This window comes from Aquila chrysaetos, chromosome 6 (genome assembly GCF_900496995.4).
Source record: "Aquila chrysaetos chrysaetos chromosome 6, bAquChr1.4, whole genome shotgun sequence".
In the NCBI taxonomy this organism is placed as follows: domain Eukaryota; kingdom Metazoa; phylum Chordata; class Aves; order Accipitriformes; family Accipitridae; genus Aquila; species Aquila chrysaetos.
The window spans coordinates 15705030-15720590 of NC_044009.1; the positions used below are offsets into that span (position 1 = coordinate 15705030).

At 41.6% G+C, this 15561-nt stretch overlaps 1 protein-coding gene across 18 annotated transcripts in view; it reads right to left on the reverse strand.

Moving 5' to 3' along the window:
* The window catches only part of UNC80 (unc-80 homolog, NALCN channel complex subunit), a 135206-nt gene that overhangs the window by 64580 nt on the left and 55065 nt on the right, over positions 1-15561 (reverse strand). For 12 of the 18 annotated variants that reach the window (XM_030017565.2, XM_030017566.2, XM_030017570.2 and 9 more), the window contains 5 exons: positions 11739-11910; positions 9035-9168; positions 5520-5685; positions 1778-1981; positions 164-264 (listed from right to left, as the gene is read on the reverse strand). In XM_030017565.2, the coding sequence (XP_029873425.1) occupies positions 164-264; positions 1778-1981; positions 5520-5685; positions 9035-9168; positions 11739-11910 (777 nt within the window). The remainder of the gene's footprint in view (positions 1-163; positions 265-1777; positions 1982-5519; positions 5686-9034; positions 9169-11738; positions 11911-15561) is intronic. The other 6 variants (XM_030017568.2, XM_030017576.2, XM_041124386.1 and 3 more) reach the window with 3 other exon arrangements.

Consider the following 15561-nt stretch of genomic DNA (forward strand, 5'->3'; position numbering starts at 1 on the left):
TTAGAAATGGCAAAGATGATTTCCAAAGGTCGCAGCTTACTTACACTTGAGATCCTTGATGCTACATGGAGAAAGCACAGGTCGTGATCTGGTTATTGCCAGCACAAAGGTTTTCTTACTGAAAATGCCATCCTTGAGAGCACTGCTGGAGACTCATACTTACATGCAGCCATGACATGTTCCGATGATAGTTCTCCTCCGTGCCTGTGTTGCTCAGCACCTCGGGCTCAATGCTAGGTTCGCTCGCGCTCCAAGGGCTCCCTTCTTCAAAAGAAAAATACCCAAAAGGTGGTTGTTTTTATTGCTCCCTATGTGCTTTAAGACTAGGGACAGCACTTGTAAGCCAGGCCAGCCTTGTGGGAACAGACCAGAGTACACAGAATATGCCACACTGGAAAGACTGCATTTGGACACCCCTCCCCAATGCTTGTATCATGCTGGCTTGACAATTACAAGAACCATTTAGACTTGGCTCACAGGCCATCTTGTCAGTAGCAAACACTGCTCCATCCCTGCTTTTTTCTTTAATGGAAGGGGAGAAGGAAAACAAAAACATCAGAAACAAATTCTTTGCACCATTCAGATGCTGTAAATGGTTGGTTTAGTGATCTGCATTGACTGGGCTCTGTGGTTAAAAATATCAACAAAAATCCAACCAGAAGTGGCATCCAACTGGAAATGCCAATGGGCAAAGTCACTGCTAATTGCCCATGGAAACTGCTAATGCCATGGGGATGAAAGGGGAAAAAAATCCTGATTCTAGCATGCTAGTTCTAAAGAACTCAGGCAAGGGAGAGATTTCTCTTGGAACTTCACTGATCCCTCTGTTTCCTCTAGCCATTTTATAACTATGGGCCTCCTATAAAACCAACGTTAATGCTGTTAAGAGATGGCTGGGGATGAATTCCGGTCAATCCTTTCTTCCTCCTTTTTAAGTGAACTGTGACTTGCCAAAGTCTACAGAACGGACAATCCCACTCTCCATGTTCACCTACTGAAGCGTCTTTTGGGCAACATAAAAATGACCATTAGGCTTGGGAGGTTATTTCAGCTCCAAATGTATCCAAACCGTAGTTTTTAGTTAACACCCCTAGCAGAGGGAGCCCCTTTAGTGCAACTGTGACGGAGATTTCTCGTGGCAGAATGCACATTTGGTTTCCATAAGATAAAATATATGGTGATCCATCTTTTGAAGACTAAGGCAGGCATCTGTAAACTGTAAAAATATATGTATATGCCAATATATAGAAATATAGTATGTAGCATGTACATGTTATGTTCTACATATAGGAATATATATATTACATGTCATACGACATGCCTATGACATCATATCCTATATAGAATATGAAGTGCATGTCTGTACACATATATATATCTCCTGTCTGTTACTATGGACAATAAAATATCATATATGCATATGACCTCACATATTCATTATATCATGATTTAGGGGTGTGTGTATGTGCATATACACACGTGCATGTGCTCCCCTAAAGACAGCATGCGTTTGGCTGGCAGGCACCAGCATTCCAAGAGTTCATGCTCTAACACGGAGCTCTGAATTGACAACCTGTGCACGGAGCCAACGCTGCACCCAGGAGTTGAACCGTGTTCCTCCCAGGCCCTAATTCAGGCAGTCCCTGAAGAGGACTCTAGGTTTTTCCTAGCCTGCTAGGGTGGGGGTCTCTTGTCATTTCTAGCTCTGCTGCAATCACATCAAGAGTTTAGGTCCTGCCTATTGTCCCCTCCCTTTCCACCCACTCATCTAAGTTACCTATATCAGTGACAGTGTCCCTGCTGTGGGACAGCTGCAGCTCCTCATTCTCAGACTCTGAGTCCTGCCGTGATAACTTGGTGCTCTTTAGGCTGCCGGCCCGGCGAATGCTGGAAAGGGAACCCCCCTTCTTCACCCGGAAACTGCGGGTTCCTTTAATCTGGAGCAAGCGGGAGCCTCCTATCCTGATCTTCCTGCTGGGAACTGTATTAAAAGAATAAAAGAGGACTTTTTTCCCCTTAATTTTTCCCCATTTAAAAAAGAAAGATATCCTGGCCCTCCCCTCCCTCCCGACCCTTTGCTGCCAGCCTGTATTGCAGCATCTTTTCTTCTACCAAGGAATGTGGGGCCAGAGGCTCCCTCCAAAGCCACCGCCAATGCAGCTCTGTCAATCAGGCAGTAAAGATGCTTTACGGAAATGTGTTCAGCACCTCATTTCCTGGAGACCTGGTACGTCACCTCAGGCCTTGTCTGTATTTGGAATTAGCCCTTGTTCAACCACCAGCAAGTAGAGTCAGCTGCTCTAACAGAAACCCAAAACATGGACAAGGAAAACCTACGATTCACACCAATTTGATTCAATTCCTGCCAGGAAACAGGATCTGCCCAATGAATGTAAATTGCAGTTTTCTTTGCCAGCTCCTGGGGTTTACATTAGCGCAGAATCACCTCTTGCTAGGGATAGATGGCTGAATCCCAAGCATGAACAAGGCACCATGGACAAACCTATTTTCCTGTGGGCCTGGGTTCTGTAAACCTCACTGAGCTCTGCAGTAGGATCAATTATTTATTCATACAGCACGTGTGACTGCAGAAGGGTAGTCTGCTTCATGAGGTTAGCACGCAAGACTTCTTTGAAGTAAGATTTGCATAAATCCGTGTCTCTGCATGTTACTCTTCATCATTAGAATGCTTTAGAGGAAACGGGAGCACGTAGATCCTCTCCTTCAGACAAATCAGCAGCTTTCAGGCATTAACAACATCCATTGACACTGCATTTTTGATGAGCACAGACATGAAATGGTTCAATGTTCAAAGCACCAACCGTTTGCACTTTCATTCTCCTCTTAGTTCAAAGGCAGTACATGGCAGTATGTCAGTCCAAATGTTGCAACACTCAGTCATTTTACTGCAGATCTAATCAGGCAAGGCCATGTGTGATCGATTACCTTTTGGTGTGTTGTTGAGAATGAACAGGATACAGCTTTTTTGATACCACCGGTAAGCAAAATATTTTAATAGAATTGTATTTTGGCTTCAGGAAAAATCAAACACACCTTTACTCCTGAGAATGCCCCTAATTCCTCCAGAACCCAATTCCCACTCCCATTTCCAGTGGCTAATGTCCTGGCCGAAGACAGCTGGATAGGTTTTGAGAGCTACTCTTCAGTCCTCATGAATCAGCTGGACAAATCACTGTCGAGTGACCAGAGAATCTCCCTCCAAGTGACCATGCTGAGTTCCTTAGCAATCACTACTGCTTGAATTCTGTTCAGATCAGCCTCTATACAGTGGTTCAGCTCCCCCGAACGCCAAACCACTTAAGCACTTGTAACTGCATTTCATGAAGTCTGCAGAATCCCATTTTAGCACCCAAATAGTACATACGATCCTCTGAGGGCCTGCATCTACCTAGCTTTAGTGTCTGTATTTCAGACCTACCCGGAGCAGATTCTATACAGTAAACTCATAGCTTTTGGATAGTTGTTAAGCCACGCCTGGGGTGAGAGCAAAGTTTTTAACACTCCAGAAAAAATGAAAGGAAACAGATTAGTACTCATCAAAGAGGTTGAGATAAAGAAACCTGTCACTGCAGGCAAGAAAAATTTAGTTACATTCACACAACAACATTTTCTTATCTAGAAAAGTGTAGATTATGAAAGATGCCTCTGCATCTGTTGTGTTTGGCCCAGGTGGATCCCCAGAAGAATATGCTGTGGCCAGAGAAAAGAACATAATTATTGTACTTTTAAAATATAACATTATCTTGCATTTATTTAGCTTCCAAAATACCGCAAATACATTTTTGCTAGAGTATATCAGTATATTAGGGTTCAGCCTTCCTACCATAGTCACTTTTCCTGTCTCTAAAATGTAGTAAAGAGGCAGCTTTAGTAAAGGAATACTACATGACAGCTTAGGGAAAAGGGAGAATGGGGAAAAAAACCCAACTGACACTGCAAGGAAAATGTAGTTTAATAGAGTGAAGGATGCAGAAAGATAATACTATCTTTGCAAAAATAACTCAATTCTGCATTATGCCTGTAGCACAGTAACACATGAAGGAAAACCTAAGTCAGCATTGTCTCTAAGAAAAATAGGATAGAGACCAGCCACCAGCATTTTCCAGCAGGGCTGCATGCTTGTAGGCATTCTCCCACTCGGGTAACATCCCAGTGGATCGGACTGCTGCCTGAGAGGCTGAAAAGTGGTTTCAAGTAATTCTCATAACTATCTTAAAAAAAACCACCAACGCCCAAACCAAGCTTTTCCTCATCTAAATAGAAACATCTTATTCCACTGATCTTAGACTATCAGAGAGACCATAAGGCTGTGTGCTTCTGTGGGCTGCCAATATGCCAAGGGTACAAAAAATGAGATTGAGCCTGAATCTATCTAGCTCACTTTTCTTAGGTGGATACATAGCTGTCTTCACGGGAGTAACTGCCCCACCTGATGCACAATTTTGGAGGCAGTTTTACACCATGTAAGTCTTGGAAGCAGTTCTAATATTTTCTCCAGTAATTGTGGCAGGGTCACAGCTGAAGACAATGCAAACTTTATCCAAAGCCCCCTGAAGTTAATAAAAGCTCCTCTGAATCATTAATACACATTACAGTTCCTAGAAGATAACCAGCCACAGACTCCATCCTTTTCAAACAATCATCAAACATTTATCCTTTTCAAACAGTTATCAAAATTATCATTCAAACATCTGAACCTTTATATGGCTATTATGAGACAGAATTTAAACAGTTCTAGAAAACTTGTTAGAAGGAGAATCATTTACAGGTAACTGTCTGGCAGTTTAGCCTCTAATTGCAAATACTCATGATGACTGTATATTGTATTGCAACACTTGTACCATTAGATAGTATGTGAGTTTTGCATGAGATGGCTCAAAAACGAAAACAATCTGCTGTTCTCAGCAAACACAGTGAGCTTGAGGTTTGCTTGTACAGTATACAGTATGTTGGTAACATTAATCTGCTAGCCATCAAAAGCCACACAGGTATGTGTTTTTCATGTGGTAGCAAAGAATTCAAGAGATCAAGAGATCAACCACTAATTCTGTGAGATGCCATGACTTTCAAACCGGTACAGATTTTCACAGAAAGATCCCAATCTTCCCTCCTATCTGTGGTTTTCCCAAAATGAAAAACTGTAATCAGAATAAAAAACAAAGAACACTTTTGATCTTTATTTTTAAAGTGAATCAAATAGTGATGCTTCTCTCAGCATTCCACTGAGAGACAGTTTCAAACAAGGCATCCTCCTTTTTAGAAATCTTGCAATGCTCTCAATCGGTTTCAGTCATAGCAGTGTTTCATCAAATTTAACATCTTTGCTTCTCACATTTGTTATATTGAATCCTGAAGGCCAGAAGCATCTCAGAAATGATTCAAAGCCACGTGACTCCATGGCCATCTGCTTTTTAACACAGTCTACGCAAATGAAAACATAAAATCAAGCGCCACTTCACAAGCCCTGAGAATACAAAAGCCTTATTGTGCTGACAAACCTTTTTTCTCCTCGAAGCCAGCCTCAGATTTGAGGGTATGGCTGCTACTGTGCAGGGAATCCTTTGAATCTTCATTTTCATCCAGAACCCCAGCAAAGCTGATCTTTCTTTCATACCTGTGCCGGTCCATCTCAGGATCCAGACGCAGCCTGCAGGTCTCCAGATCCTGTAGCAGAATGTAGACCACAGAGATGTGCAAGCAGTATGAGCCCCCATGCTTTTCACTGCAACCATAGAAGGTTCAGGAAGAACTGCTTCAGATGGAAATTTATTTCTATGACACAGTTCTCCACCTATCCTGACACTTTCTAAATCCAACTAATTTTTGGGCTTGCAGCATGCTGAGCCACGCTGTCGGGGTGGAAGAGTTAACAGGTGTTAACACACGTTTCTGGTTAACACTGCTGAGTGAATTGGCACCCTGTCTGCAGGTTCATGACGGGGAAAACACATAAAAGGTCCCTAATGGATAGGTGACAATAAAAGGTGGCTGTTGCCCAAGATGCTGGGTGGATGGTTAAGTCTCTACTCCAAAAGGCTCTCTTGTGGTTGATCAGGGAATGCATTGCCACCGTACTCATCAGAGGCAGAAAAGCTGAGAGAAAGCTAGCTGACAGTGTGACAGCCGTGACAGCATGGCCCAGAGCAAGCTTTCTGTGTGCAGATCAGGCTGAAAGGACACAGTGGAAAACAGAAAAATGTTGGCTGCACTTAAATTCTGGAAAATAAACAGCATTGCACCAGAGAGAAGCTAGTTTGCACCATCATTTTCTCAACAGAAATGGCACCAGTTGTGCCACCTACTGGCTACCAATTTGGGCCAAAAAAGCAAAAGTCCTAAAATTCCACAAGCTACAGATTATCATCTGCTTTCTCTAACCAGAGCTAGAAAATGTGAAAGAAAGACCGTGAACTCCCACACTGGCAAACAGAGTTAAAATGCTGGGCTCTTTAAGAACATCATTTGTACCTTTTGACTGGGGATGTCATCAGCTTTGAGATCTCCTCACCCAAAATGTAACTAGCTGAAATCTAAGATGACACAAAGCTCCTTGCTGTGAGTAAATGGCTGATGAATGTGAATGATAACATCACTGAAATTATCCAAAATAGTTATTCCTGATAAAATTATTTAGGCTCAAGAGAGATTATACTGGAATTTGCATACAAAACTCCTATAGAAGTTACTGGGAGCTACTTGGGTAGTGACAAAGTCTGCTACTCTAAGAGTTGGTTTGGGGGGAAAAAAAAGGGGGGGGGGGTCTTTTCAAACATATGTTCTAGAATGAGCTGTGCTGAAATGGGTTAACTAGCCTTTCTAACACTAGCTGAAGGCCCCAAACCATTTTCAGTTAGCTTTGCATCTCCAGGGAAAATTATCATAAATGATTGTCAGAAAAGCTAACAGTTGATTGCCATAAGGGAAATATTTTGACTTTGCTCAGTAACAAAACCTGGGATATAAGGAGGTGTGTGCCTAAAGTAATGGTTTGTAGTATCTCTAGCATTGAAAACTTCCATGCAAATAGTTTAAAATGTATCTAAGAGTTTAGGATATGAAATAAAGGCTAAAGTGTTTCAGGATAAAAAAATCTGTGATCAAATCTGTCTGAATTACAGCAGCTTCATAAATTAGCATGCATAAGTTGCACCATGATAGCAGTACAGGTATATTCAAGGGCACGGTCAGAGTTCCCCTTCCTGGAGTGTTTAAACACATTACTCATCCCAGCTTTGTCAACATGCTTACATTGGAAATTGCTGGCCCCACAAATTGACAGAATGAAATACATCCTCTGAGCACACAGTTAGTCTGACTCCATCTATCTTCAGCAACTGCTAAGCTAAAATGAATTACTTTCCACCACAGCAAATGACAAGTTCCAGTTCTCTGCCTCTACTGTGGCAGCAGTAGGCTCCAAGAGAGTGTGTTCATCACTCCCATCCATTTGCAAAGTGAGCTTGTATCTAGTAGTATCTAGTCCACCAGCTTCAGTAGAAGGCTTTGGTTGAAACTTCAGTCAGGACTGCCTACCTCACTCCAACATAGGTATGGGTGCTTATGCCCTCAGCCTGGCAAGTCTGGATGGACTGTGGGTAGTTAAACTGGTTCACCACAACTAGTTCAGTTGCAAATGCTTCAGTTCTTCAAGGCTGCTAAGTCTGTGCTCATATCTATGGAACAGCTATGCCTACAAACACCAGTGGAAGTGAGATTTGCTCTGCTGGAATTTCAGCTTTATGGACTGTAACATTATGTACCTGATTCTCCTGGAAAGGAAGCATCACTCCATAAATATAGAGACTGAATATTTTAATCTGAAGTGTTGTTGGCTCTTGTTTTTTCCCCTGTACAAAGTTAAAAGAAGCACTCTATGGCCATTTTCTCTAATAGGCTCTTGCATAACATGACCTTAAGGTTTCTTCTGCTTACACATCACAGAATAATTCCTCCTCCTTCTCTCCCATATACAAGTCTGAAAAGCTATAAATCAGTTGCATTTCTATCTGGCACAAAAGTACAAATTTCTGTTGACCTTCACTACCCGACATATTCTTAGTTCCAAGCCTAACTACTTTACTGAGGTGAATTCTAAACCCTGGTATTATCCTGCTTTTGGATGCAGTCATTTATTATGTGGTAAAAATATCAAGAAAGTGTTTAGGAAGACTTCTGCTGAATTTATCCCTGTGTTTTAAAATTGCCCTTCTTGCATACCTGGGGGCTAAGTCACTTCATCATAGGTCATCTACAGCCTTTTAAATTAATTTCAGAACCTAATTACAATAACGTCCAGCCAAATCAGCCTGACAAGCACAACTGTCATAAGCAAAATGTGATCCAAGTCTGTCATTAACAAAACCCAGAATAGTAGGGCTAAATCCTTCGTGTTCACTTGGAAACTTAATTTCTCATTCTTTCTTCATAATTTTTATCTTGATTTCCTAAAGAAAACAGGTTTAAAAGATGAAACTGCGCTTGCGCCATTCAATTCCCATCTCACTCCATGCTAACCACCTCTGAAGCTCATGGTCACTTTCAACCCAATTTGACAAAAGATAACTGAGTGCCTGTGTGTTTTGTGAAACAGGCTGAAGACAATGTTACTCAGCATTATTAGACATAAGCAAATCCACACAAGAATGAACCACTGGAAATCAGGTTTCATGGGTTCTGCTATTCACAAAATTAGTTGTGACCTAATCAGTCATTTAGCTTACTATTCATGGCCAGGATTTTCCTGTGCCTCTCTCAGTCTCATGGAGGTTTATTTCTTTCCTTGCTTCTTTGTCTCTGCTGCTTTCCTTTCTTCCCCCAGTCCCTTCATCTTCTCTTCTTAATCAACCCATTTGATGTGCCCTGCCCATCTTCTATTCACCAGGCAATGGCTCCTTTCTCCCTGCATCAAAGACCAACTTGAGTTATTACCCCACTCTAGCTCTCCTCAGACAGGCCCAGAGCCCAGTGACTTCTGTGGGCATGGCTCCCTCTCCAGTGTGTGTTGTCCACTTACCACAAGAGGCTCAGTACGTGGCCTGGGCATATAGGGAAAGGTCTCTCGAAGGAAAGTGGTTATCTCCAGGAGAAGCTGACAGGCTGCCATTTTCAGTGCAAAAGGACAACAACATTTGGTAGGATTCACAGTGCCTAGGAAAAAATATTTCTATGGTGAACGAGGAGATTATACAAAATCTGGAACCAAGAGGTGATGGACATTTTCACATATGGTGCACAATGCAAGCTGCACTAAAAAATGAGGAAAACCCAGACTTCTATCTGTGCTACTTTTCCTACACTAAAAAGAACATAGTCAAACAAATACCAATCCATAATTTTACCAGTGCAGGCAACAGTACTAACACACTATAGTGTACTATAGTTATTATATTGTATTGTATTATATTATATTGAAGTAACACTACAGTGTACTATATTATATTATAGCACATTATGGTGAAGTACTTACTAAACATGATCTTATAGCATTTTGTGTACACCTCATTTAAAGCTAATACAGGTTAAGAAGTAGATAAGCTTCTTCTCCCTTACAGTTTTGCATTCAGCCAAATCTTCTGCAGTTCTAGAAAAGAGCCACTTTCAAATACAGGAACATTTCTCAAAATATATGAAGTTATGACTAGCCAGCAAAGAGGTACTGTGCCTATTATTAATTACTACCCTGATAACTGGAAAAGACAGCCTCCTTTGAATTCGGGCTTCTTTATTTGTGCAAAGAATCCAAGTGCCATTTAAAGATAACCAAGAAAAAAAAAAATCAAACTGCTTAATCAAACTATACATTCAAATGCTTAACCTAAAACAAAGGGGAAAAGAGAAGAGGAATTATTGAAATACTTGAAGTTTTGTCTCAACTGAGTCTAAACAATCAGCTTTAAAAGCCCTATACTTTGTAACCCATCTAATCACATTCAAAGCTTGAAAGGTATGAAGGATTCTTCAGTGCATGATTGATTTGAAATATACTATTTAGGATAATGGACAGCAAAAAAAGTAAATAAAAAAATTGGTTGTGACAACAACTAACCACACCCATTTTTTAATAATGCCTGATATTACCATCTACATACATTTGAGACCATCTACATACATTTCAGAGAGATTTGTGTTTTCACTTGCTTTCCCCCATGTATGATCTAAGTACTTTTTGCAAAGAAACACTCCAAACCAAACAAGTGAAAGGACATTGCAGGGATCAGATGAAACCAGATTAATTCTGTGATGCTTGCTAATTCCTCTGTACGCATTACCAGTAATGAATTATGGACTTTGTAGGGACTAAAATCTGAACTATCAAATACAGATGACATGTACAGTGTAATGGAATATCCGACTGCATATTTTGTGTTCCTCAGTCTATTCCCTGCAGCATACAGGGCAGCTTTTGAATAATCTCTGCCTTCAGCAAGAATGCAGATCAGTTATTTTCAGACCCTGGCTTTCAGGAGAGTGCTTGAGTTTTTAAATGGTTTTCTAGACCACAACCTGTTCTCTCTGTTTGCTTGTCTTAGGTAACCCTTTTAAAGCAGCTCCACAATCCCCTTGAGTGCCTGATAGGCTGAACAGGGACAAGAAAGCCTATTCTGTCACTCAGTCATGGGAATGCAGTTGCTCATTCATGGTGCAGGAGAGGGAAAATTTTGGGTGCACCCTCCTCCTGCTTTGGATATATCTCCTGAAGGGCCAATAAAATATCCAGAACAGCCACCTACGTTCACGTAGCTGCTAGCGCTGGCACACCACATAGTGGCACATGTGAAGCTCTAGCTTAGGGCCAATACCTTCTCTTGAGATCATTTCCCACAAATGCCATTTCACTGCTCCCACCTACTCCTCTCTACTCCAAAGTTGGCCTTTGTGCAGTGATAAGAACAAACCCAGAACCACAGAAAAAGAAACCAGAAGATACATAAACAGTGCTAGCACACTACATCCAATGGTGAACAACAGTACATGTACACAGGAACCAGTACATGACAGCACACACGTATATACAAATGGTGTCTGGAGAGGACATAATGTTTGTTACCACCTTCACCTACACCTACAACAATATGTGTTTTGACTTAATTTATTTTGATTCACAGGGTTTGTTATAATTTGCATGCCTACCTAGACTTTCGGAATCAATGATCTGTCACCCCCCTCCCACCCTTATGTATACACAGGCGCAAATCTGTGTGTTTTAGTCATCTTGTTGTTATACAGATTTTTAATGAAACTTTTTATACCACAGTGCTATATTTCTGCCTGAGAATCAGGCAAATATACTGAAGTCAAGATTTAAAAGCCTTTGGTAGAGCTGTGCCAATTCACATCAGGTAAGGACATGACTCTTCAATGTTAAGAAACAGAAAAGCAGCTGATCTTACACAAATATTTTGGCAGAAATAACTGGGAAGAATGGGAGTCTGAACCACTTTTGGCACTCAGGTGACAGCAAGACTCAAGAAATAAATTATTACCCTGCTTATAATCGCAGTTGCCAGTATACAGGAATTGCAACTCACTGCCTGGTTTCCCCCCCTTTTCCTTCAAAGTCTCTCAGTGCTGCAACCCATCTGTCATGTTGTACATCCAGGCATGGAAAGAACAGGGAAAGAAGCTGGGGTGAAGGTGAGGGACTGGGAAATACAGCTGGGTGGCAAGAGGATGAAAAGAGAAGAAAAATTAAGTGCTCCTAAAGCAGAGGTTCTTACAAGCGGGGGTTCTTGTAGTAAAGGGAGTCTCCTTACTGTCATCTAAAAAGTCTTCTTCCTCATCCTCCTTTCTGAGGCGCCTCTTGGTCTCCTCATCATAAATGAGGCCCAGCAGGTTGGCAGGGCTCTCACTCTCAGCATGGCACAGCTCATTGAGGCGGACACCAATTGCCTGCAGACAGGGAGAAAGAGAAAGCACAAGGAGGTAAGAATTTCAGCCCCACTCACTGGTGGTCAAGGGCTCTGCCCTGTGCATGCTGTGGAGATGTTCCACCCAGAACAGAATGTCCTGGCTTTATTTTTATTGTGTGTGAATGCAGTGAAGTAGAGAAAGGGATGACCGAAGATTAATTGCTACCAAAACCATAATTTATTTCTCCCTTTTTTTCAACCAAAATTTGTAAACAGTGTCAAATTTCAGGATGAAAAATTTTTGCAGATTTGGTTAAATAACAAAAAAAACCCCAAACCCGCACATGATAGGCAGGAGGAGATTAGGTCATTATTTTGTATGAATTTCTTCCACTTTTCTTTCTGCCCTCGATATATGTGTTCCAGATTTTTGCTAAGTCTTTCCACTGAGAATGTATGTCTTCTGTTTAAGAAACTATCTTGTGACTTAGGAATCCAGTAACAGTCCCTGTTTCCTCTGCAAAACTGTTGTTGAATGCCCATGGGCAAGCCTGCTTCCATCTTTAAAGAGACTCCTTGATGCACTTTCCAAAAATGAGCTGACAACATGCTTATAAAAGCTGGGGAGGTGCATGGGTAATGGTGTAGAGGAGATCCATGTAAAGAACACAGACAGACAGATTTCCACTGAATACTGAATACTGTTACATTCTCCAGAAAGGCATTGATCGTTTATTCGTGGCTGTTTGCCAGCATCATTATCAGCATGCAAACAGCCCTTATGGTGCTGTCAGCAAAGCTACAGATAAGGGTGTCTTAGCAAGGAGAATGCTTTCCTGCTAAGACACTTCAGAGCTCTTAAGGATTTTCTTTGCTGCAGGTAGGGGAAGAGAACACAGGCAAGTATGTAAAACTTTATCCTGTGATATCATCACTTTGTAAGGGAGGAAATGTGTTTAATTACAGTTTTCATCAGCACTTGCCATTTGGCCTTTTTGGTTTGGCGATATTTTCAGAGAAAGATACTGAAGAGGTTTTCTGAATCTTCTGCAAGTCAGAACTGATGGTCATGCCAGCACCACATAATTTTCCTGTCTCAGCTGAAGTGATGCAGAAATACATAAACAGTCACTTAGTATGGCTGTTCTTCCTTGCTACTAAGCAGTTCCTGTGAAATCCAGCAAAAATGAAGAGGGTAGACTCTGCTACACAAAAGAATAAGGTGATATTGTTGTGGTTTGCAAGCTGATGCAAATAGTTGCCAATCTCAGCTATCTGTGAGCCTGCACATTGCTAAATAAACTCCACATCTCTCACTATTTTTTTCTCCTTTCATGTTTCAGGCATTTAAAGGAAGAAATGTTCTGCATGTCTCTCCACAAAGCAGTAATTTATCACATATTATTTATGCTGTGTTGTCCACCCTAATATTAAGGCAATCATACATAATCCCACAGCTTCCTACCTAATCAGCACTGAATTCCTAACAAGTACTATCTGCATGAATTATGCTTGGTTTTCCTAGCAAATGGAGAGCATGCCACACTTTAAAAGAAAATGCCTCTTAACAGAAGCAGCCAAAGGAAGTGACAGACTGACTTGATCAGAATAGATTTAACATTGTATTATTTCAAAAGACAGCATAACAAGTGAGATTGCTTGATTCAATAGGCTTATCACCATTACAGGCAGTCCAAATCCCACCTCATGTGGTTTACCACTGTTATTCTCTGATGGCTATTAGGCAGGCTGAATTAAAGGAGTTGGGTGGGGAATAGAGGTTTTACATTCATTCTAGGTCTCACTAAACTTTGACTGTATATCACAATTAGTGAGCAATGCAAGCAAGCATCCACAATTAGCACAGCCTTATTTACTGCAAGAAAAAACCAGAACAAGGCCTCAGTGCATTCAGAGACTAATATATTCTTTTCTCTTTGTCCAAGAATCTTCCTTCCAGAGCAGCAGCTCTGCTGCCACCAAGCAGCAAGGATGGTGTGCTGTAGTGTTGACAAGGATCTGGCAGCATGGAGGCAGAGATGGGCTGAGCGAGTAGCCCATCTTGGTACTGGAGCTGCTTAGGAGCTATGCGAGTGCAGTCATTCCACCCTTCAGGCTGATATTGCCCACAGTGAAATAGGCAGGTTAACACACAGAAACGGCAGCATGTTCTACAGCGGGTGCCTGTACTACAGCAACAGAAAGCTGTTTCTCCTCACTGTTCCCCTTACCTGTTTGGAATCTGGTCAGAGCCAACAAAAGCAGCCAGCTGAGGAGCACAGCTTGCAGGGCCCCAGCCCTACAGCCTTGGCTGGTGGCTGCTGCTTATGCTTGCAGCCAGCTTCATCTGAAACAGCTTCTGGGAGGAAAAGCAGTGCCAGAGGACCAGCCTTGCCCAGCATTCAACATAAAGGACATAAAGGAACTGCACCTCAGCAGTGCTATGTACAGACCAATCCTGAAGCATGACTCTGTTTGGGGGCCAGTGATGTGGTGGGTAACTATACTGTCCTAGCCTCCAGTGAGAAGAAACAGAAATAATGAGTGGCAGGACAACTTGTAGTAAAAAGAGAAGAAATTTGCACTGTAAAGGCTAGTCCCCAAATCTTCTCCTGCCTTACAATAAAGCAAAAGTAAGGCTTTTCCCTTCTGGGATGTTTCTAAGCAGCTAGCAAACACACACTATTCCTAGCACGGAGAATGTACCCAGTTAAGTCTTACGATACCGTTAAAGTTAAGGGGAAGAGAATTATGTTAAGTTGCCTGCCATCAGATTTCCTTGGCTCCTTTCTTGTAACCTTGCATCATGTGGTGGTACTTTAACATTTTGAAAAGAAAACCTTCCTAGACTTTTTCCAGCTCAGGCTATTTCAGTTTCTAAAAATGGCAGCTGAAGGGGAATCTAACTGGCTTCTAATAGTTACTGACTTGCTTTCTCCCATTTTTGTCAGAATCTGAAAAAAAAATGAATGTCTAGAAGCATAGAGTCCACAAACAGAGATGTATAGTCCTGACTGTCAGTGACGCACGCAAAAATACAAGGACTATATAATCCTATGTTTTTCATGTGGAAGGAGTTCTCAAAGGAGTTAGGTTAAGGTGGTCACTTCATGGAATACAGAAGCAAATACATTCACACTACATACTTTTTCAAGGAACTTTGGTATTTGTGCTGTTATTAAGATAGTCACCTGTGTTTGAGATATAACAGAGAGTAGGGTGCCCAGGTAGCATTCCCTGAGTTAGCTTCAGAAATGGAAGGAGGAGAGCTGTCAAGAGACAAAGCTTATTAGCTTGGGTGCTCAGACCCAAGCTAGGTTCTCCCCCTGGGCTGTGTTTTGTGGTGGGAATGTATTGACATGGTCAGCACTAGCTCAAGGTTCCCTACAATGTGCTCCACTGAGAAGCATGCATTTGTTTAACATAGGAGAATACAGGTCAGCAAGGCTTTTTTGGCATGGCTTATGTAAGTACCCCAAGATTGCAGAATACAGAGTTTACAAATTCCCCTGAGCCTTGGATTTTATGTCTTTTTTTTTTTTTTTTTTGATCATAATGCTCACTGTAAAAATCTCTGGTTTTGTGAAGAGAGCTGAGAAGCACAAAGATAGATATATGTAACAGGCACCAAAGAGTTCAAAGGAACTTCTCCCACTCTTTTGAGTTGTGTGAAATGACTTGCAGCAAGTGC